The sequence below is a fragment of the Mastomys coucha genome, unplaced genomic scaffold (assembly GCF_008632895.1).
Source record: "Mastomys coucha isolate ucsf_1 unplaced genomic scaffold, UCSF_Mcou_1 pScaffold8, whole genome shotgun sequence".
NCBI lineage: Eukaryota > Metazoa > Chordata > Mammalia > Rodentia > Muridae > Mastomys > Mastomys coucha.
This window is the reverse complement of record NW_022196914.1, coordinates 63,314,126-63,336,747: the sequence shown is the minus strand read 5'-3', so window position 1 is coordinate 63,336,747 and position 22,622 is coordinate 63,314,126. Positions and strand designations below refer to the sequence as shown.

At 42.6% G+C, this 22,622-nt stretch overlaps 1 protein-coding gene across 16 annotated transcripts in view; it reads left to right on the top strand.

Annotated features, from left to right (window-relative positions):
• Nucleotides 1-22,622, top strand: part of Mast4 (microtubule associated serine/threonine kinase family member 4) — a 604,035-nt gene that overhangs the window by 402,796 nt on the left and 178,617 nt on the right. Inside the window, exon 1 of one of the 16 annotated variants that reach the window (XM_031360614.1) lies at nt 8,643-8,689. The exons of the other annotated variants lie outside the window; for them this stretch is intronic. Within the exon in view, the coding sequence (XP_031216474.1) occupies nt 8,658-8,689 (32 nt within the window). The 5' untranslated portion in view covers nt 8,643-8,657. Of the gene's footprint in view, nt 1-8,642; nt 8,690-22,622 lie in introns of those variants that run through there. 16 annotated transcript variants of the gene reach the window in all.

Here is a 22,622-nt window from a genome sequence, read left to right as displayed (position 1 = left end):
TTTTTTGGCTTTGGTTTTGGTTTGGTTTGTTTTAACTTAGGAAGGGTCTGAAAGCTCTTAATCTGGAAAGCAGTGTGATAAGCATGGTAGCCCAACAGGATGTTTGCACTGGAGAAGCTTGATGTAGACAGAATGAAAAAGCGAATGCACAGAAAAGCCCAAAGAATGGAAAAGAAAGCATAAGAGAAGGGAGAAGGATCTCCAAGGGTATTAGGAGAAGTTAACGGGACCCACAGAAAGATGGCTCCGCAGCCTGGGAGAATTGTGACATACTGATGGAAGAGATCGAAATCAGCTTTGACAATAGATTGCTTTGAGTGATGTGGGTCCTATGATTGCTGGGTAGACCAAGTAGAAATGTTCTGGCACAACAGCATGGTAGGGTGATGCTCTAAGATGAATGAGGGTAGGGAAGCCTCAGGAGAGACCTGTTGGCCCATTTCAAATTATGAGTCAAGAGGCAGATGCTCTGCAATACTCTGCTACTCCATTGTTCCATGGCTTAGATTTGGAGTCAGGGAAAACAGGAACAGGAATTAGCTGGAACCAGCAGAGGTGTCCCATTACAGGGAAGTAAACCCAGTACTCCGACTTCACGAAGGACTCCGATGGCCAGAGCTCCAACATCTCTACCTTCTAAACCCCCTGAACACATCCCACAGCTAGAGAAGGAGTCCTGGTTGTGGGTACAGGGCTGTAATTATTTGTATTCTCTATAAAGATTGAACCACTAAACTGCCCTACCATTCATTGAACTACTGGGCCGTGTGGCTTTGAGAGTTGCTAACACATCAGTTGACTTGATTTCCAAGCCTGAGATGGACTTTCTGGCAATAATTTACTCACTTGGTGGGTGCTCTGCAGACAATGCCAAAGAATGTCTTCGGGCTTTGTGAGAAACAGTTGTTAAAAACTTAGCTAACCCCCTGCAGCATGCAAAGCCATTAAGAGTGTGAGAATGTATATATTTAGACCACATTCAGCTCTGGACAGCCTGCAGATTATGAATACAGGCAGTTGTTATGCATTGTACAGCATACTCTGTAGAGTGTTGTGTCCTCTTTAATTTGTCAAATATAAATCATTATCATGCACTGTGATAGTGGTGAGGTATATGTGTGTGTGTGTGTGTGTGTGTGTGTGTGTGTGTGTGTGTGTGTGTGTGTTTTGAAGTCATTTAAGGAGAAAAAATGCCCCCCTGACTTCAAGATACTTGCTGGGCATGAAATTCTGTTTAGAACAAAAAATGGTTTCATCACTTCTGAATCACATCTGGATAGCCAGATGTAAATAACTGACTAGCTCTGACAGCATGTTAGATATACACATCTGGCACAGGTCAATATCCTGTGTGCCAGGGCTACCCTGGTAGGTATAGCCAGCTGCAGCACAATAGAATGAGTGAGTTATATTTAAATCTTAGCCCCACAGAAATATATATTTATATATATATATATATATATATATATATATAATCAATTTGGTTAAGATGAAGGTGGGCAAGAACTCAGATTTCTGTCCAGGATAGTTTTACATTTGACACTTAAGATTCCTAATATCAATATTTCACTGAGAATCTCTAATGTTTAGGGGTACAGCAGAACATAATTGATCTCTCCGATGAAAGAAAACATTTTGGTTTTGGAGCCCTGCTATTTTCTCTGTTTTAAAAATAGGGTTTCAATGTGTAGCTCTAGATGGCCTAGAACTCACTATGTAGGACAGGCTGGCCTTGGACTTCTGCCTGCCTCTACCTCCCAAGTACAGAGATTAAAGGCATGTACCACCACATCAGGCCTCCTCTGTATTTTCTTGATTTGGAATTTATAAGACATGCTTAGGTTAATGATTAATGACCCTGGGCAGTCATCAGAAAACATGACGGCATCATGTAACAGTCCTTGCTACAGTGACACACTAAGTCCTGTATTCATGTCTAAAAACACTGTTTTTTTTAATCAGTGACTTGATAGAGGGCTATAGCATAGAGAGTTCTGTGCACATCATGCTTTGCTGTGTCTTCCACATATCAAGTCATTTTTAGCATGCTTTTTTATTTTTATTTTTATTTTATTTATTTATTTATTTATTAATTATTTATTTATTTTGGTTTTTCGAGAAAGGGGTTCTCTGTATAACCCTGGCTGTCCTGGAACTCACTCTGTAGACCGGGCTGGCCTCGAACTCAGAAATCCATCTACCTCTGCCTCCCAAGTGCTGGGATTGAAGGCGTGCGCCACTACCACCTGGCTTTAGCATGCTTTTTTTTTTAATGTGCAGTCCTTGGTTGGTGGTTGAGACCCTAGGAGCTCTGAGGGTGCTAGTTAGTTCATATTGTTGTTCGTCCTAAGGGGCTGCAAACCCCTCAGCTCCATTGGTCCTTTCTCTAACTCCTTCATTGAGGACCGTGTACTCAGTTCAATGGATGGCTGTGAGCCTCTACATCCGTATTAGTCAAGTACTGTCAGAGCCTCTCAAGAGATAGCTATATTTAGGCTGGCTTGTCCTTCCTTCAGTCTACTCCATAGTTATAATCTCTGCAACTCCTTCCATGGGTATTTGGTTCCCCCTTTTAAGAAGGAATGAAATGTCCACCTTTTGGTCTTCCTTCTTCTTGAGTTTCTTGTGGTTTGTGGGTTGTTCTTCCTGTATTCCAAACTTCTGGGCTAATAACCACTTATCAGAGAGTGCATACCGTGTTTGTTCTTTTGTGATTGGGTTACCTCACTCAGGATGATATTCCCCAGATCCATCCATTTCCCTAAGAATTTCATAAATTTATTGTTTTTAATAGCTGCGTAGTACTCCATTATGTAGATATACCACAATTTCTGTATCCACTCCTCTGTTGAGGGACATCTGGTTTGTTTCCAGGTTCTGGCTATTATAAATAAGAGCATGCATTTTTTTTTTTAAAGTTTCAAGTAGCCCACAGTTCCACGACAAAGGCTCTGTCAGTCCTGCCCTGAGCTCTTCAGGTGAGTTGAGAAGAAATGTGTGCTGTTGATATTATGAGCAACCCAAGGGATTCTACAGATATCACTGTTTCTCACACAAGGAGAAGGAGTGCAGGGTGTATTTTGGCCAGGCCATTGGCTTGTTGTTATTGTTTTGTAGCTTCTCAAAAATGACAACCTGCACTAAATGGCACTGGGCTGACACTCTAAGATCTGTGCACGTGAGCATGGGGGATGTTCTTTGGTTATGCAATTCTTTAAGCCAAATGTTGGAATTCATTTTTCTTTCCCATAAACCTTATAGCATAGAATGTGTGGCTTGTGAAACACTGCTTATTTAAGCTTTTATTAAGCTTCTTAATGTCAGTTATGTATAAAATGTAAGAGAGTAGTGGAATATATTGATTTGAGAGATAAAACTATGTGATAGTGGTTTTTTCATCCTCTGAAAAAAGTTTCGGGAAGAAACTGGAGTGGACCTAAGTTACTGTTCACTCTAAGGACTGCTGGTGTTAGATGCTTCTCTTTGATTGCAGTGTTGACGGATCCACTGAGAACTCTGTGTTGAGAAGGGTTCTGAGGCTCCATTTTGGACTCTGGCTAAAAACTAGGTTTTTTTCACTCAGCAGTATTTACTGTGGTAATGGCAGGGAGAAAGAAAGTGACTCTTCACACGCGTATGCAGCATCCACTCTGTAGGCTGTCCTTCCAAATCAGGACTGAGAGGAGAATCTTCACACGCGTGTGCAGCATCCACTCTGTAGGCTGTCCTCCCAAATCAGGACTGAGATTCCCGCTCGGAATCTATGATAAAAAAGTCTCATCATATTTTCAGAGCTGTCCAGAGGATGTTCTAGAAATCATTCCCACTTCACCCTGTGTAAAGGGCCTATGCCCATCTCTCTGTGAATTAATCTGTGTGGTTAAGAGGAAATGCAGACTTGGGCCAGGCTTATTTTTTTTTTCTCCCTATTGAAATCTGGGGTTTCAGTTCTCCAGAGAGACTCTCTGACCCACTTAGCTTCTGGGCACCGTCGAGTGGCACGGCTCCCAGAGAGGCACGATGCACTCCAGGGCTCTGCCAAAATCAATTTGGCTCCATAATTGTGAAGTGCTCTCCAGTTCAGAGACTCTTCCCACATACTGGTTCTAATGCAAACCCCAGGAAAGCCCAATGAGGTTGTTTCTTACTGTGTGTTTATTTGAACTCTGCCCAATCGTTTGTTTGTGGTGTTGGAGGCAGCCCTCAAAGCGATTTGAGGTCTCAACATTGAGAGGCTAGAACAGGTAGCGTTATGTAGTAGTGATGTCTCCATCAGAGAGATGCGGAAGCTTCAAAAGGGAGGAAAAGAGTTTTATAAACTGGGGAGTGGCAAGGCCAGAGTCTGGGCTCTTCTGTGACCTTGCATACTCTTAGCTTTTGGTTGGTATCTTGGTTAGCGTCTTATTGCTGTGAATAGACTTTATAACCAAGGCAATTCTTACAAAGGAAAACATTAAATTGAGGCTGGCTCACAGTTTCAGAAGTTTAGTCCGTTATCATCATGGTGGGAGCATGACAGCTTCCAGGCAGACATGGTGCTGGAGGAGCTGAGAGTTCTACATTTTGATCCAAAGGCGGCCAAGAGGAGGGTCTCTTCTGCACTGAGTGGAGCTTAAGCATAGGACCTCAAAGCCCACCCCCATAGTGATGTACTTCCTCCAATAAGACCACACCTCCTTATAATAGTACTTCCCCATGGGCCAATAGTATTCAGACCACCAAAGCTGATGAGACGTTCTCTCTCTCTTCACACTGTCAGCCATATCCCATTCTGAACTGTGGGTAGATGCTGTGAAAGCATGCGCTGGCCTCTTACCGGCTCCCTCTCCTTTTATGTCAGGACATGAAACTGATTCTACTGAAGACTTAGCAAAGGATCCCTCGCCTGAAGGATTGCTTAGCAGTGCACTTGAGTGATATGAATTGGTCTGGACACTGTTACCTATATGGCGTGGTCATGAAAGAATAGTTGAGGGTGACAAGAAATTTCTATTATTTATTAAGGTGAGTGCATCTGAAGCCATCATGACAAGCAAGTGGGATCTCCTGTTGGTAGTCAGGGATAACTAGTGAGTCCAAAAAAAAAAAAAAAAAGACATCAATAAAAATCACGTAAAGAGCTGACATTTAGAAAGAAAACCTGTGCTCCTCTTGAGACTGTCATATTGCAGTGAAGCCTGTCCCTGGGCTGCCTGGGCATGGCAGCGGTGTCTTTCCTTGACAGCCTCTTGCTCTCCCTGGCTGGCATTTTGGTGGCAGATATCATCACATCGTTAATGCTCTTTGCCTCCTGTAGGAACTGATTTGACTGCCGTTACGTACGTTAGCTCATATTTTCTCTGTCATTAAAGTGCCGATCTGCAATTTGTTCAAAGGAGGTTGCCTGCCTACCACCACTGTTGGAGCCTTGTGCCTTTTACTGGCGATTAATTGGTCCAAGTGCACCAAGCTCTCCGTCTACTTACATTTTATTTTAATGTCTTTCTAAAGTACAGGAAAATGTGAATTTCGGAATGCTGTCCCATTCATCAGAGATCTGTGGCTTTTGTTTGAGCACATAACATTGATATAGCATTTTTTTTTCTTTAATGTTCGCAGTGATGAGTTTTGCTTTGACCATCAGACTGGTGTCATTGCATGGGAAGGAGACCCAGTTCAGTGGTCCATTTCTTCAGTTACCAATCAATTTGTCATGTGTTCTACATACCTGCATGTAGCATCTTCAGTAAACAGCTTTGGAAGGATGTCTGTGGTTAATATCTTGTGGATAAGATCCCTGGTAACAACCCAAGGTGTAGCTGCTGCCCGAGAGGTGTTAGTTAATGTCGGTCACTCATCTCTGAGGTCCTTTTTCTTCATGCTTACACCTAGACATATATGACTGGACCTTATTGCCCTGCCTTTGGCAGAAGCTGGAATTTAAGAGGCTGTATTAGAGGTGAATTGAAGGTAATTCAGCAATCTAGACCCCCTCACTCTGACCTTTTGAATAACCTTCCCTTTGTAAGAAACATTTTTTTTCTTAGACAATCTATATCTACGTTTCTTTGTTTTTGTTTTTGTTTTTCAAGCTTTAGCTGTCCTGGAACTAACTCACTTGGTAGACCCGGCTGGCCTCAAACTCAGAGATCCTCCAGCTTCTGCCTCCTGTGCCACCACCAGAGGCATATTCAGGTTTCTTAAAGGTACTTGTCATAAGTATCATTGTTTTTCAGACAGGACATGGGCAGCCAGTCACTAACTTCCACAGTTCCCTCTTGTATGACCTAGCCACTGTAAAGCCCAGTGATCTCTGTTGGGGTTAGTCCTGTATGCTTGTATTCAGCTGAGTTCTGTGTCCCTATGCAGACTGCACCCTGATCTTGGGGTAGGGTATCAACCAGTATGCTCTAAAGAATACTTCTCAATAATCCCTGATTGGCTAGCAAGAGGTTTGACCCTATGACTAGGCAGAGAGTATAGGAAGGCAGAATTTATTTCAATCAAGTGAGGAATCTCAAGGGGACCACAGGGGAAAAGGAAGAGGAGGAAGAGAAAGTCACCATGAGGCAGGATAGACCAAGAGCACATGTCCAAGAGAAGCTCATCCTGAGGACACACACGGAACAGAGCAAGCAGAGGGAGACTCAAACAGCAAGTAGCACTAAGCCTATGGTTGGGATGTCGATTAGAATAGTTCAGAACCTGCCTAGTCTAGACGTACAGCTTCTTAATAATACCAGGTTTCTGTGTCTTTTATTCACGAGCTCTATGAGCTAGAGAGGGGCAGGAAAAAAACCATAAAATTACTTCAACAGATATCTCTGTGCGATGGTTTGTTACAGGGAATGTTTAAGAGCAAGAGCCGATATGTCACATTGAGAATGTCCTTTAACAGCTTTTTACAAGCTGACCCTGCCTTTCAGGAAGTGGGATGAAAATGGCAGACCAGTCAGTTTGAAGAGCCTCAGCCTTTCAGAAAAGAAACCGCTGCTCTTTTGAGGGATACCATCTAAGGAATGCCCCTGCAAAGACCAGATCACCTGATACATTGGCAGAATCAGGCTTAGAGGGGTGAGTCCCAGAAGGTCTCTGGAATTTTCAGGAAGGAAAGTCTGTGTTGATGGCAGAGGAGGAAGATGACATGAAAGAGACACTTGAGTTTTTTTTCACACATGTGGTGTTTCTACCAGAGCAGCCTTGTGTGTCAACACCAAGGGATTCCCTAGAAATCATGAAGGATCTCCAAACTATAAGGGTTTTTCTCACATCAATCCCACTTAGGAGACATTCTTTTTTTTTTAATTATTTATTTTTATCCTATATGCATTGGTGTTTGCTTGCATGTATATCTATGTGAAGTATAAGGAGGTGGGCTTCCCGAGAATTGGAGTTAATAGACAGTGTGAGCTGCCATGTGGTTGCTTGGAATTGAACCCAGGTCCTCTGGAAGAGCAGACAGTGCTCTTAACTGCTGAGCCATCTCTACATCTCCAGGAGACATTCTTTTAGTGAGATATGTTTCTTCCCTAAAGAATACTGATGTATCTTGTGTGCTAACAATGTAGATTTAAAGAATGTAAACAAAATTATTTTTATAAAACTCGATCAAAATTGGTATTCCAAACTCTACATACCCCAGACATCTACAGTTATCAAAAGCACACAGGCTTCCCTGAGTATCTTCAGTTCCCTGTGCCTGCTCTTTCTGGCATCATCTCTTTCTTTTTAAATTTATTCCTGTTTTATATATATACCTGTTTTGCCTGTGCACATGTCTGTGCACCACATGTAGAAAGTATCCATGAAGATGAGGACAGTGTTTCTTCTGGAACCAGAATTACAGACCACCATGAGAGCCACCAGGTTGGAGCTGGGAACTGAACCTGTGTCATCGGAAGAGCAGCCAGAGCTCTTAGCTGCTGAGCCATTGCCTTAGCCCACTGTTTTCTACAGGGTTGTTGTGTCCTCAAAGCATCTGTTTTCCCATTTCCTTTTGGGTACTTTTCTCTCCCTCCTTAGGCCTGGGCTTTGGCTTTGGGGGAGCACAGTTAGCAGACAAACCTTCAGACTTGTGTGTCTCTTGTCCTACACCTTGACTTTATCTCCTTTAGCATCATTAGCCTTTCTTTTGTCCCATGATGGTACCACTAGAGGCACATAGACACCTAGTGCAAAGATGCAACATAACCTGGCTTTAGCCCATCCCAGCATCATCCTATTACTTCCACATCTGTGGTTTTGTTACTTGCTGCTTTAGTATTTGTTCTAAGACGCTTGGGTCCATTTACAGAGTCCCTCTGAGTCCTGTTTCTTTTCAGTGTGTTTGTGTGTTTGTGTGTGTGTATGAGAGAGAGAGAAAAAGAGAGACAGAGAGACAGAGAGACCAGCTTGTATAAGTCAGCTTTCTCTGCCTTGTGTGTCCCTGAGATTGAACTCTGGTTCTGAGACTTGGTGGCATGTGCCTTCCCCTTCCCAGCTATCTCATCAGCCCTTGAGCTCCAAGTTTTGCACCAGTGTAACAGAGGAGTAATGTCAGGTACAGAGATGATGATGAGTGTGTAGTCGTTATAATGCTAATGAAAAGGGCAGGGAGGCCTTCTAATAACTTCTCTTGCATTATGTTGTGATTCTTTGGCAGATGGAATGTTTTTATTGCATGCCTACTATGAAATATTATGCAAGATGGAAATTCCAGGGAAATACAAAGGTATCTTCTATAATATCAGCTAATGGAGGTGATAGTGTAAAATATAATTCAAATGTGTGTGTGTATATATATATATATATTATAAGTACATATACTGTTTGTTCATACATATTTTTACATGTTCATATATGTTTGTTTGTATATGTGATATATATGTTTATGTACATATAGATCATATATATATATATATATATATATATATATATATATATCACAAAGAAGTAGGAGAGGAGTCCTGGATCACACATCTTCATCTTCAGCTGTGCATGTAGTCTGACAGTCATACAACCTTCATTTCAAGAAGTGATGATGAGGATCTACTAGCAACCAAGGATCCTGTAACAAATGGAATAGAGAAGGTCTCTGCTCCTAAGAAACTGACATCATAGTGGGTACAGAGACTGAGGTTCATGATGTACCATATATATATATTAGAGACAAGTGAAACGAGGAAAAATACAGCAGATAGAGAGATTTCGGTTTCTGAGAAGGAGAAGCATGTGGGCTAGAACTGAATGGTGAGAAGACTACCAGAGAGCTGCATGCTACACGAGAGCCAGAGAAGGATGCTGAGGGTGCAGCTTCCTGGGAAGGTGAAGCAGGAGGACCTGAGGGCCAGGTTCTAAGTCGTATAGAGAACAAGATGAGTTAGGGAAACAGTGTTAGTGAAAATTCACACTACTTAAATGAAATGGGAGATGCAGGACGAGTCAGGCTGTATCCTAAATATGTGAAGGCCTCACTTGCTGGTGAAGAGGCACTGAGGAAAGGAACAAGGCTCTTGTTGCTAGAATTCTAGAAGATAGGAAACTGAGGTATGTTTTTGTTGGTGTTAATTAGCAGCTTTAGTAGGGGATGCTGTTGGCCAGTTTGGGGATCCTGGGAAAGGTTAGGGCTAGAGAAGTAGAGTTGAAACTCCTAACCTGGGGGTTGAATGGCATGGCCACAGGACAGATTCTTAGTCTCTGCATATGGACACACCATGCATGGGAGCTGGAAAAGACCTAGATACTAGGGATAGGAGGAGGATCAGGCAAGTGGATTTAAAGCCAAATGATGATGGAGCTTTGAACATGAGTGGAGTGCCAGAGAACTCCAATGAAGGCTGACTGGTGGCTGTTTGCACAGTTTTCTGCATTCAGGGATATTTTAAAGGGCAGAGTTAGGAAGGGAATGGTAAAATCACTAAGAGAAAGAAAGACTTCTATCGGAAGGGCAGTGGTCCTCATGATATCAGCATCTTAGAGGGATGCTGATATGCCCCCCTGGGAAAACGGAAGTGCTCTTGTCCATTGAGGATCCCTGAAGTGTGTCCTGCGCATGCTTTCCTTTCCCAGTTCCCAAACCAGGTTAGTCTTCTATGCCAGCCTTAAGTGAGAGGTAGGCCTGGAATAGTTCTGCAACTTATTTCTTTGCCTTCTTATAATTGCTCTGGGTATGTTTATGCAGTTGTAAGAGGCCTTTAGAATAGGCAAGAAAGCAGGCCCAACTTGGTCAAGATGTGGACAGCTGAGACAATAATGTCTGTAATAAGAGATTGGGGGATGGTGGAACAAAGGCAGAATTGGTTTCCAAATGTGAAGCCACTTTTCCTATATCATTGAGGTAGAAAAAAATGTCCCCTGTGAGTTTAAGCTTGGAAGCAAAGACTCCAATGGGGTATACAGCAGCTGGGAAAGCCTCAGCCTCCTTTATTATCTGTATCCTCCTTACTTCTGAAAAAGATTTGAAGTCACCTATGTTAGACATACATTGTTGAACTGCTTATTCCTCTTACCAACACATATTGCTTGTCAATAATGAGCCAACAGTAGAGCCCAGGTCGCCCATGAACTTCCCTCAAGGAAGACAAACAGGAAAGCAGTTAGCTCTAATATAATAACAGACCAGGAGAGAAAGAGAATGAATTCTGTCTGATTCAGTTTCCACAGGATGGAGAAGGGTGAAAGTTGCTGATGAGGGAGAGACGAGATACTGGAGGGGAAGCAGAGGGCAGATCAGAGACAGATGTGAGCACAGCTGTGGGCACAGCCTAGGAAGCCAGTGTCCTTGGGAGCATCTGGTATGAAGATGAAGTACTTCCAGCTCAGGCTAGAGAGGGAAACAGACTGGGCAGGGGCCATATGCTGCAGGCAATAGAGAACCTTGGGCTTTAAATGGGTACATAATTGATCTTTATTGCTGAAGGAAAAGTATGATGTTGAAGATCAGCCAGCTTTTCCCATTTAATATTTCTGCTCTGGGTGCCAATGCTAAAGATCATCGTCCCTGAGGTGAATTGTCACCACATCAAATAAATTGTGTCTAAAACTCATGTTCTTCCCTTTCCAATAGTCTATACTTTTTTTTCCAGCAAAATCTGCCTGTGCATATGTACACTTATGCATCTCATGGCATGTTACGGAATTGTTACATCTCTCATGTCACTGTGTGAGAGAAAATGTTTCTTCAGGGTCACCCACATGTTAAATAGCACAAGAAAATAAGATATTCTCCATTTTAGGTCAGAAATTTGGGGGATTGCCCTTTTTAAAAGTAAAAGGTACATATGTTTGTATGAAGTTTATGTGAGAGAAGCAAGAGAACCAAGATCTTCCTCATCTTGAAGGTGGTGTGTTTGCCCTTGGGTGATTTTGCGAGGGCAGCGAGTTGCACTTTCACAGTGAATCTGGTGGACCTTCCTTCCTCTCTCCTTGAATATCATGCACCCTGATGAGTCAGGTACAATATACTTTTCAAATCAGAACCTTCTAGAGGAGCCAGACACTGGGGCAGCTGAAAAGAGTCTAGACATAACTGCTATAAAGATAATTTCAAAACTCTTAAAGAAAACCCAACTCACTTTGTAATATATTTCTTAGAAAACAAAACTGTAGTGAAAAATGAGTTTTTTCCTTCCTTTCTTCCTTTTTTCCTCCTTCCCTCTCTCCCTTCTTTCCTTCCTTCCTGCCTTCCTTCCTTCCTTCCCTCCTCCCTTCCTTCCTTGTTTGCCACCTCATACCTCTAAGAAGTTAATGGTTTAAGGAAAACGCTCAAGCCCAGCAGATCATGTCAAATATTTGGCTTGGTAGGATTAATATTTCACTGCGTAGTGACAGTAGGCGCGCTGTCCTAGTTTTAGGGATGATTATGTAAACTAATGAGCCTCATCCATTACAAAAACTTAGGGAAGCAAAAAGCTATTTATCATGTGGATTACTTGCCTGTGCTTGGAGGACATTGAAGTTAAGTATTAAGAACTTACAATGAGGTTGCATTTAATTAAGGTTGTTCTTTCTGGGACGCTGAGGTTCATAATACAGGGCACTGTGGACATGTTTTATACTGCTTTATTTTTCAAAAACTCAGTGCTTTGTTTCTCTTTGCCTCACTCCCACTGGCTTGACATTGACTTTCATTTAAATTTACCATCCTCTGGAGTATTTCTATTACAACAAATCTCAAGAATCAGTAGGTTGGTGGCGATGTAATTGTTTACTTCGGCCACTAGAGGGAAGTGACTCTAGTATTTTTTTCTGGGCAAGGACAAGATACTAAATAGCCCTGACCTGACCTTTCTGTTATTGAAGAGCTTGTCCTTTGCCTTGGGGTCATCTCTGTATTTCTCCAGAGGAGAATAAATGGATGAATAAATAAATGGATGGAAGATAATTAAAGATGTTGGTCTAGGATGTGAAATTGATAGTCTACCTATTTCCTCCAAGACAGCTCCTACTAGGCTTCCCCTCCCCCACCCTCCCACCCCTGACTGTGATAAAACACCATGACCAGGCAATTTACAGAAGAGTTTATTGAGGCGTATGCTTCCAGAGGGCTTGAGTTTGTGACCGTCATAGTGAGGAGCATGGTACCAGGCAGGCAATCATGGTGCTGAGTAGTAGCTAAGTGCTTACATCATTATTTGAAAATATTAACCAGGAGAAGCAGGAGAGGTGCTAGGTTACTGGGGTCAGGGAAGGGGGTTGAATCATTAAAGCCCAATCCCCAGTGACTCACCTCCTCCAACAAGGCCACACCTCCTGATCCTTCCCAAACAGTTCTACCATCTCCTGAACACACATTCAAATAGAGGAGCCAATGGGGACCATCCTTATTCAAACCACCACATTTACCTGTCTTTGCTGGTAATCCTTCTAGAACCCTTTGGCCTACTAGGTGTCTTATGACTCCTGCTTCTAGAACATTAAGCACTATTCTAAATGGTTAATCTAGTAACATAATCTAGTTGCAGCCTGTGAGGTAAGTGCTATCACTCGTAATTTTTAGAACAGGAAAGTTGGATCCTTAGGGGTTAAACAACTTCCCCAAGGTCACTGGACTCCTGTGTTCTGCCATTGTTAGTCTGTTGTCAAGAACCCAAGCAGGAGCTTTAGCATCTGCGTCCTTCACCATGCTACAATCCAGCACCGCCTCTCTTCACACCAGTTCCTCAAGCATAAAGAGACATTAACATCCACAGAAGTGTTACATTTGCAAACAGTTTTCATCTTACATCTTTGCAGACTTCCAAGTATGTGTGAGGACTGCTGAGATGCAAAGCAAAAATATTAAATATAGCATGCTTTGTGAGGAGCAAGAAAACCTGTTTGATGCAGGATGCTGGCGTACTGTGATATGTCTGACAGCATTGTCAAGAGAGACTGCCAGAGGTTGGAATTGTAGGACCTCCATGTTTTTAAATGGCCCCATGCTGTACCTTCTCTCAGATTCTCTGGAGCATTTCTACACTGCATCTGCCTCTCCTCAGAGCTCCCTGCTCCTTATTGTCCTTGTAGGAAGTCAACTCTGGAAATGTCAGACCTGGAAATGTTGGTGAGCATGTGAGAGACCTGCTTATCACTGATCAGTTGGAGGTCTCACTGCTTCAGTGGAAGTATGTGGCAGCCCAGAATGGATGTCAACAATTGGGCAGCCTGTGGTATCTGGCTCAGCCCAGGTGCCTTACCTTTTCCCATAAGCACACAGCTCTAGTCCTGAGAACATCTTGTCCTATGGTGAAACATTGTTTATTTTCCTTACCAGCCTTCTAGAGCCAGTTTCCTTAAAGAAATTCAGTTTTTAATTTTTTCCAGGGATTTCCCAAACATATAATAATAAAAAATAAAAAAAATAAAAAAAAAAAAAACACTAGCCGGGCAGTGGTGGCACATGCCTTTAATCCCAGCACTTGGGAGGCTGAGGCAGGTGGATTTCTGAGTTCAAGGCCAGCCTGGTCTACAAAGTGAGTTCCAGGACAGCCAGGGCAATACAGAGAAACCCTGTCTTGAAAAACCAAAAAAAAAAAAAAAACACTAAACCAATTTTTTCAACCAAGGAGGCAGACATGTTTTATAAATAAATTGACATGATAGATGACTTTGGTTAAGATAAAAGGGATTTCTAAGCTCTATTAAATTTCTATTTAAAATATTTTTTCATGCCTTACTTTTATCAATTAAAAAAAAAATCTTTGATCAATGCTAGGATATTTGGAGACTGCATACATGTGAGACTAGGTAAGAAGTTTGCCTTTGTAGTTCGATTCTTGCTCCAGTCAGCCCTGCTGCAGAGGCACAGAAAGTCAAATTGAGATTGCCGATGTGTTGATTGTTGACAACTCTCTGGAGGATTCAGTGTGGCCAGAATTAGTATTATTCCATAAGCTAAAATGTATGGGTGGTGGCTAGATTTTTATTCACACTTATTTTCTTCAGTCAAACAATTGCATAGGCCCTTAGAAGCTATCAAAGTTTTTGGTTTTTTTTTTTTTTTTTTTTTTTTAAATCTGTTTTTCTGTTTATTATGTCAGTTTCACATTTAAATTTCAAGAGCCATATGGCCATTCTATATCACTTCATCTCAATTGATGATAAATGTGACTGGCCATATTTATTTTATTTCTTAAAAATAACTATTTTGTGTGTGTGTTTCCTCTGACTGTATTTTATGCATACCGACACATATGTAAGGATGGTTCTGAGACACCATGTGCATGGTTGTGAGACGCCATGTGTATGGCTATGAGACGCCATGTGTATGGTTGTGAGACACCGTGTGTATGGTTGTGAGACACCATGTGTATGGTTGTGAGACACCATGTGTATGGTTGTGAGACACCATGTGTATGATTGTGAGACACCGTGTGTATGGTTGTAAGACACCGTGTGTATGGTTGTGAGACACCATGTGGATGGCTGTGAGATACCGTGTGTATGGTTGTGAGACACCGTGTGTATGGTTGTGAGACACCGTGTGTATGGTTGTGAGACACCATGGGTATGGTTGCGAGACACCGTGTGTATGGTTGTGAGACGCCATGGGTATGGTTGTGAGACGCCATGGGTATGGTTGTGAGACGCCATGGGTATGGTTGTGAGACGCCATGGGTATGGTTGTGAGACACCGTGTGTATGATTGTGAGACACCGTGTGTATGGTTGTGAGACACCATGTGGATGGCTGTGAGACGCCATGGGTATGGTTGTGAGACACTATGGGTATGGTTGTGAGACACCATGTGTATGGTTGTGAGACACCATGGGTATGGTTGTGAGACACCATGGGTATGGTTGTGAGACACCGTGTGTATGGTTGTGAGACGCCGTGTGTATGGTTGTGAGACACCATGGGTATGGTTGTGAGACGCCATGGGTATGGTTGTGAGACACCATGGGTATGGTTGTGAGACACCATGGGTATGGTTGTGAGACGCCATGTGTATGGTTGTGAGACACCGTGTGTATGGTTGTAAGACACCATGGGTATGGTTGTGAGACACCATGTGTATGGTTGTGAGACACCGTGTGTATGGTTGTGAGACACTGTGTGGATGGCTGTGAGACACCTTGTGTATGGTTGTGAGACACCGTGTGTATGGTTGTGAGACACCGTGTGGATGGCTGTGAGACGCCATGGGTATGGTTGTGAGACACTATGGGTATGGTTGTGAGACACCGTGTGTATGGTTGTGAGACACCATGTGGATGGCTGTGAGACACCGTGTGTATGGTTGTGAGACACCATGTGTATGGTTGTGAGACACCATGTGTATGGTTGTGAGACACCATGGGTATGGTTGTGAGACGCCATGGGTATGGTTGTGAGACGCCATGGGTATGGTTGTGAGACACCGTGTGTATGGTTGTGAGACGCCATGGGTATGGTTGTGAGACACCGTGTGTATGGTTGTGAGACACCATGGGTATGGTTGTGAGACACCATGTGGGTGCTGGAAACTGAACCTGTGTCCTCTCAAGACCAGCAAGTGCTCCTTGCTGAGCTACCTCTCTAGCTTCCCAGCCTGTATCTCACTGGGAGGCTTCCTCAAGTTACTGAGCTGGACTTGGAGACTCTCACATGGAAATGCATTCCAGAAGTTTTTGAAATCTGATAAAGTGACTATAGGTCAATTGGGAAAAATAATGTTTTACAAAGTTGGTTCTACCCTGAAGTGTTGATCCTTTGGATAAAAAAATAAAATAAAATAAAATAAAATAAAGGTTCAGATTTCTTTCAGTAGCAGCAAAATGTTGCTCTGGATTCAGGGACTAAGTTTGCCTCCTCACTCAAGCAACTGAGCCCTGGTTGTCCCCAGGTACCTGTGGTGTGGGAGAAGAGATGTTAGCAAGGCCTCAGGACTGACATGGTCTTCTGATGCTTATTGTACAGTTATTAACATTTTGTTGGGATTGTAGAGATGGTTCAGTGGTTACAAACCCACAGTGCTCTTGTAGAAGCTCCTGTAGGTTTGGTTTCCAGCATCCATGCCAGGCAGCTAACAGCCACCGCAGCTCCAGAGGAACTGACACCTTCTCCTGGCCTCTGAGAGTGTCTTCACTCAGTTGCACAAGCCCACATAAAGACTCCTGTACACATGGAATTAAAATTTTTATAAAAAGTTTATTTATTTTATGTATTCGAGTACATTGTGGCTCTCTTCAGACACATCAGAAAAGGACATTGGATCCCATTAGAGATGGTTGTGAGCCATTATGTGGTTGCTGAGAATTGAACTCAGTACTTCTAGAAGAGCTGTCAGTGCTCTTAACCACTAACCTATCTCTCCAGCCCTAAAGTTATTTTTTAAGGAGAAAAAGGTTAAAACTGGTTGTCCCTTTTCTATTTTGTTTTTGGCTATGTACTCTTTCTATTCATCTTTTCATTGTTTCTACTTTTTTATATGTTTACTTCCCTTGAGTATAACATATTTAAAAAAATCAGGAATTTATGGTGTCGCTTACATTTATACAGTGCCACTTTGGCCCTTCTCAAAGCTGTCCTTAATTCCATATTTATATATGAAGTGATGGGTGAAGCCCACTGCTGACATCCAGGGGGATGGGGATCCGGTCCACCCAGAGTTCCTGTCACTTCTCTCTGAAGAACATCTGAGAGATTTTCTGATTTGGGGGCTGGGCCAAGTCTCTGTTACGCACACCTGGCCTTACTCTCTAGTAAAACTAAAAGTAATGAGTAGTACCCCCTTTTAGGTAGACAGGGTTTGGTTTGAGTCTGTCCCCTAAGAGTCACATGTTGGGCTTCATAGTGATGATGCTAAGAGATGTTGGGATCCCTCAGAGGCCACCAGCAAGTGTGTAATGATGGTTCTCACATTCCTGCATGGGAGAAAGGATGCATCATGGTGAGAGCAAGTCCTGTCTGATCTGGTGTTTCATCTCTTGCACATATTCCTTGAATGATACCTGAGTGATGTTGTGATGTAGAAGGATTATATCATGAGAACTGAGCAGAAATTAATGCCATGCTCTGAAGCCCCCAGAACAGTGAGCCAACCAAACCTCTTTCCTTCATAAAGTGTCTATCCTTGTGTGTTTCGTTATAGCAGCAGAACATGGACTAATACAGTGTCCTGCAGATCCCTGGCAGCTCACCAAAGTAACTTAAGGCCATTTCTGTGTCAGAATTACTGGGTGGATCTTTTGAAGCCAGGTATTCTACAGTGGTGTTTTTGGAGCTACTAGACACTTGTTAGTGTAAATAAATGAAATTATTATTTGGAAATGAACAGAAGGGACTGTGACAGTAGCATCTGATGCCATTCAAAGTTGTAAATGATGATTATCTTTTAATTTCTGGCAAATTAAAGCTTAGCTTTCTTAACAGATGAAAGTTGCCTACGTACCTGGAGGGAGCCTGGGCCTGCTTACTTTTCTGTGGGTCTTATTCATCAAGCAATATTATTGGAAAGTAGTTGGAGCTGCTTCAAGAAAGATGAGTTGATATTCAGGCTGACTGATGACATCACTTGCTAAACACACACACACACACACACACACACACACACAAACAACTTTTTTTTTTTCTGTTGGAAACAGAGTCTAACAATTTTAGCTCTGGATGTCCTGGAACTTACTATGTAGACCAAGTTTACACCTGAGATCCACCTATCTCTGCCTCTGGAATGCCACGATTAAAGGCATGTGCCACCATGCTCGGCTAGGAAACAACTTCTTTTTTTGTTTGTTTGGTTTGGTTTGGTTTGGTTTTGATTTTTCGAGACAGGGTTTCTCTGTGTAGCCCTGGCTGTCCTGGAACTCACTCTGTAGACCAGGCTGGCCTCAGAAATCTGCCTGCCTCTGCCTCCCAAGTGCTGGGATTAAAGACGTGTGCCACCACTGCCTGACTACTACTAATTAAAAATGTTGTTTTAAGACCCATGAAAACTGTATCAAGAACAAAATAATTAAAATTTCGAGTTGTCTGTGAATCCCGCAGTTCTTTTTCGGTGTGGACTCGATATTACCATTGTAAGTACAGCACACTCCTCTTCTATTGGGTTTTTCGTGAAGCAGATCACCATGCTGCACGTCACTTCCCAAGGGCTGTTTGCTGGGGCGACTACATAGTTAGTTAATAGGTCCTCAACCCTTGATGACGGAGGAAAAGAAAAAGAAAACAGTGTCTATCTCAGCGGTGAGCATCTTCTGTGTTCTGCATCTTCATGCCTTTGCTCCAGAGACGAGGGCAGGGAGATGGGGTGTAGACCACCCCAGCTGTTGGGAGGCTCGCCTGTGGATTCTGAAGCATCTCTCACTAAATTCAGACTCTGCAGTCATCAGTGGACTTTCCCATCACCAACAGCTTATATTTGACTCTCAAACTTCCAACTCTAAAGTGTAACCCCAGGGTCTCGTCCACCTCTTCAACGTGAGCAACTAAAACATTACTGGTTTTTTTTGTTTGTTTCTGTTTTTTTTTTTTTTTGGTTTGGATTTTTTTCCGAAACAGGGTTTCTCTGTATAGCCCTGGCTGTCCTGTAGACCAGGCTGGCCTCAAACTCAGAAATCTGCCTGCCTCTGCCTCCCAAGTGCTGGGATTAAAGGCATGCGCCACCACCGCCCGGCTAACACACATTACTTCATTGTTAAAACTTTAGGTAGAGATGGCTAATTTTAGAATCAGAACAAGATGACACAGGAATGGTCATTTGCTGGAGGAGACAGTGTGACAGGAGAGGATGCCCATGGGAGTGGCTGTGTGCCAGAACACACTCAGGTCAGGCAACTAGTGTGCCTGCCTTTGCAGCTTCTCTCAAATGGGGTGGAAGAATTTATAATGGAAACTGACCCATGTGAGTCAGAAGGTCTGGGCTGCGAGGTGGCAGCCAACAGGTTGTGACCTTGAGCACTATTGAGGTGGCACCTTGAATTCTCATCTGTTCTCTTTTGGAGTTGTGTATGATGATTGTGTTCCCAGCAAGATTGAGTTTCCAACCTCGGAAAAAGGTCACCCTGCCCAAGCCCCATTCTTTCAGGAGACGAAATCAAACTACATTTCAACCATTCTTATCGTAGAGGAGAGTTGAAAGCTAATAGAAGCTTGGAATTCATTTTTAAAAATAAACCATTAATATCTACCCACGTGTTACAGACTTAAATTTGTATTAGCATTTTTGTGAAGACTGTCTATAATGGCAGTGCTTCAAAGACAATTATCCAGGGGCTGGAGAGATGGCTCAGGGGTAAAGAGCATTTCCTGCTTTCACAGAGGTCCTGGGTTTGATTCCCTGTACCCACAAAGTATCTCACACTATCTGTAACTCTAGTTTCAGGGTATCCAATGCTCTCTTCTGGCTTCCATAGGTACTGCATGCATGTGATGCATGTGCAGATGAGGGTAGAGAGATGGCTCAGTGGTTAAGAGCACTGGCTACTCTTTCAAAGGACCCAGATTTGATTCAGTTTATGTAGTGGCTCGTATCATCTGCAACTCTAGTTCCCAGGTATCAGACACCCTCTTCTGGCCTCCTTAAGCAACAGGGCTGTAAGTACCCATAAAGCACATTTTTTTTCGTATTATTTCTTTTCTTTCAAAGATTTATTTATTTATTATATGTAAGTACACTGTAGCTGTCTTCAGACATACCAGAAGAGGGCATCAGATCTCATTTAGGGATGGTTGTGAGCTACCAGGTGGTTGCTGGGATTTGAACTCAGGACATTCGGAAGAGCAGTCAGTGCTCTTAACCACTGAGCCATCTCCCCAGCCCATCCTGTTATTTTAAAAAAGAAAAATATTTTCTTTTTTTAATGAATGAAAGACAAACCATTCATCCAGTTGACAAGAGGCATCATGGGTTTAGAAGTGTCCCTTTATGGCTTGTATGTAACAGATGGAGAAATAGAAAATTAACAGGTTTGTTTTCTTTTCCTTTCCCTGAACCTTAGAAAATAATATGTGTACATCCATTCATCCTGAGTGTCCACTTTGTATTTGAGGCACACAGACGAACAGAGTCTGTCCTTGCACTTGGAGAGCTCAAAGCCTAGTGGGGAATTAGACCTGTAAACACATCATCTTGCTGCAGAAGAATGATTGCTATACAAGAGGCATGCAATGCATAAATTCATCGGGGAGCCTGCAGGAGAACTACTTATGTGTGCAGGAGAAAGTCAAGCAAACTTTGCTGGAGGGCGACCTTCTAGCTCACACTTGAAAGATGAACGGAAGTTTCCCAGGCAGAGGGGATGGAAATTCTAGAAACAAGGAACAGGATGTGCAAAATGTATGACAGGGTTTATTGTGTCTGGGGATCCAAAAGTAATGTATTTCTGACAAGTACACATTTTATTACTGAAGCCTAAACCACAAAAAGACCCATGACCAGGGACAAGGCAGGAAAGATTATGACGGACGTTGTAATAAAATATCCTTCAGAATTGATCTTAATTTTCTGGAGACATTCCTTCCAAACTGTACAGAATTCATCTGACATTTTGGTGTGATGCTGACCTGAGCTCCATTCTCAAAATTCATGAATCATTTGGTGTAGAGAAAAGCCCTAAATTTGCATTGCTTGCTTAGCCTGGTGTGAGTTAGAGATGGGAGATAGAAAGCACCCTGGGAGAAATGCTACTGGGGAGCAGGAGCAAGCAGCTGAATGTCTTTTCCTGGGTAAATGATAGGACCACAGGCAAATGCGGGGGATGGACAGGTTGGAAGGAACAGTTTCACATGGTACCAGGGAGTGTGGGGAGGAGGAAGGGGACTGTGTTCATTCAGACATGAAATAACAGCTACCCCTTGGTGAGAACAGAGAGACTGTCTTATTTTACTTAAGAGGAAGAGGTAGGTAGAGCTCTCTGAATTCAAGGCCAGCCTGGTCTACAGAGTAAGTCCCAGGACAGCCAGGACTACACAGAAAAACCTTGTCTCAAAAAAGCCAACCAACCAACCAATGGCTTGTTTTGTTCTTTTTGATCATTTTATATACAACAAAAAGTGTTCCCCTCCCCCCAATTTCCTGTTACTTTAAGTAGCATTTTTCTCTTCAGCTTTCTCATCACACGTCACCTGGGTTTTCTACTTTTTTTTTCCTTGATATATTATTAGCATTCTTTGTAGCTTTGAATGTACTTGATCTCCTAAGGGCCACTAATGGGGACAATCCTTATTTTTCAGTAATTAAGTACGCATCCTTCGTTCACTTGCTATCTTATTGGTTGTTTTTAGTGACTCTTGCCATAGCTGTCATTAACTAACAGTCTCTTCAGAAACCATGTTGTGGTCACTGTGCTGCTGCTTAGGAGTCTTTTATAGAATCTGGGACAATGTATCTGCTCAAAGAACATTTATACTCCCGGCACCCAAAATCCGTGCTGTCCCTTTCATCACGGCCTCCGTAGTGAAAGGCAGGAAAGTCTGAAGGTAGCAAGTGTGCTTAACGTCAGCCATTCAGTAGCATCCATGAGGACGACCGGGTTTTGCTTGTACTCTCCCAGATAATTTTCTTAGTGGCTTTCTTCCATTTCTAAGTAGTGAAAGAAGAAAGTATGTAATGTGGGGAAGCAGGCTTAGAATTCAAAACAGTTTGCATAAATGCAGGGATACACCACCCTGCAGATAGCCAATGCATATATTCAACATAAAACAAAGCACTGTGCAGATTTATAACCTATTCGGCTTCAAAAATACCCATCTGCCCAGTTGCCACAGACAGGGAAGGATTTATGCCTAGAAGACGGAGATAGTTTTCTTTTCTTTTCTTTCTTTTTTATATTATAAAATTCCTGGGAATAGGAATATGACTTCTTTTTAAAAGCAGGCTTAGTATTTACTTTCAGGGCTTGTAGAGCTTTTACACGTGCATCTTATTTCGTGTGTCAAAAAACATCAATCACATCTTAGGAAAATGTTTGAGTGTGTGTGTTCCTTCTTAATTTGCAAACTCGTCAGAGCAGCCTCACATTCTGAGCAGCCTGACCTTCACGGTCATGAGATACAAAACTGCCAAATGTGTTGATTTTGGAAACTGAAATTTGACTTTTTTTTTTTTCAATTCAAAGTAACTAACTTACGAACTGGAGCCACTGAGTTGGTAGTGTGCTTAGTTATCATATAAGAACTCCTGGATTTGCCGGGCAGTGTTGGGGCATGCCTTTAATCCCAGCACTTGGGAGGCAGAGGCAGGTGGATTTCTGAGTTCGAGGCCAGCC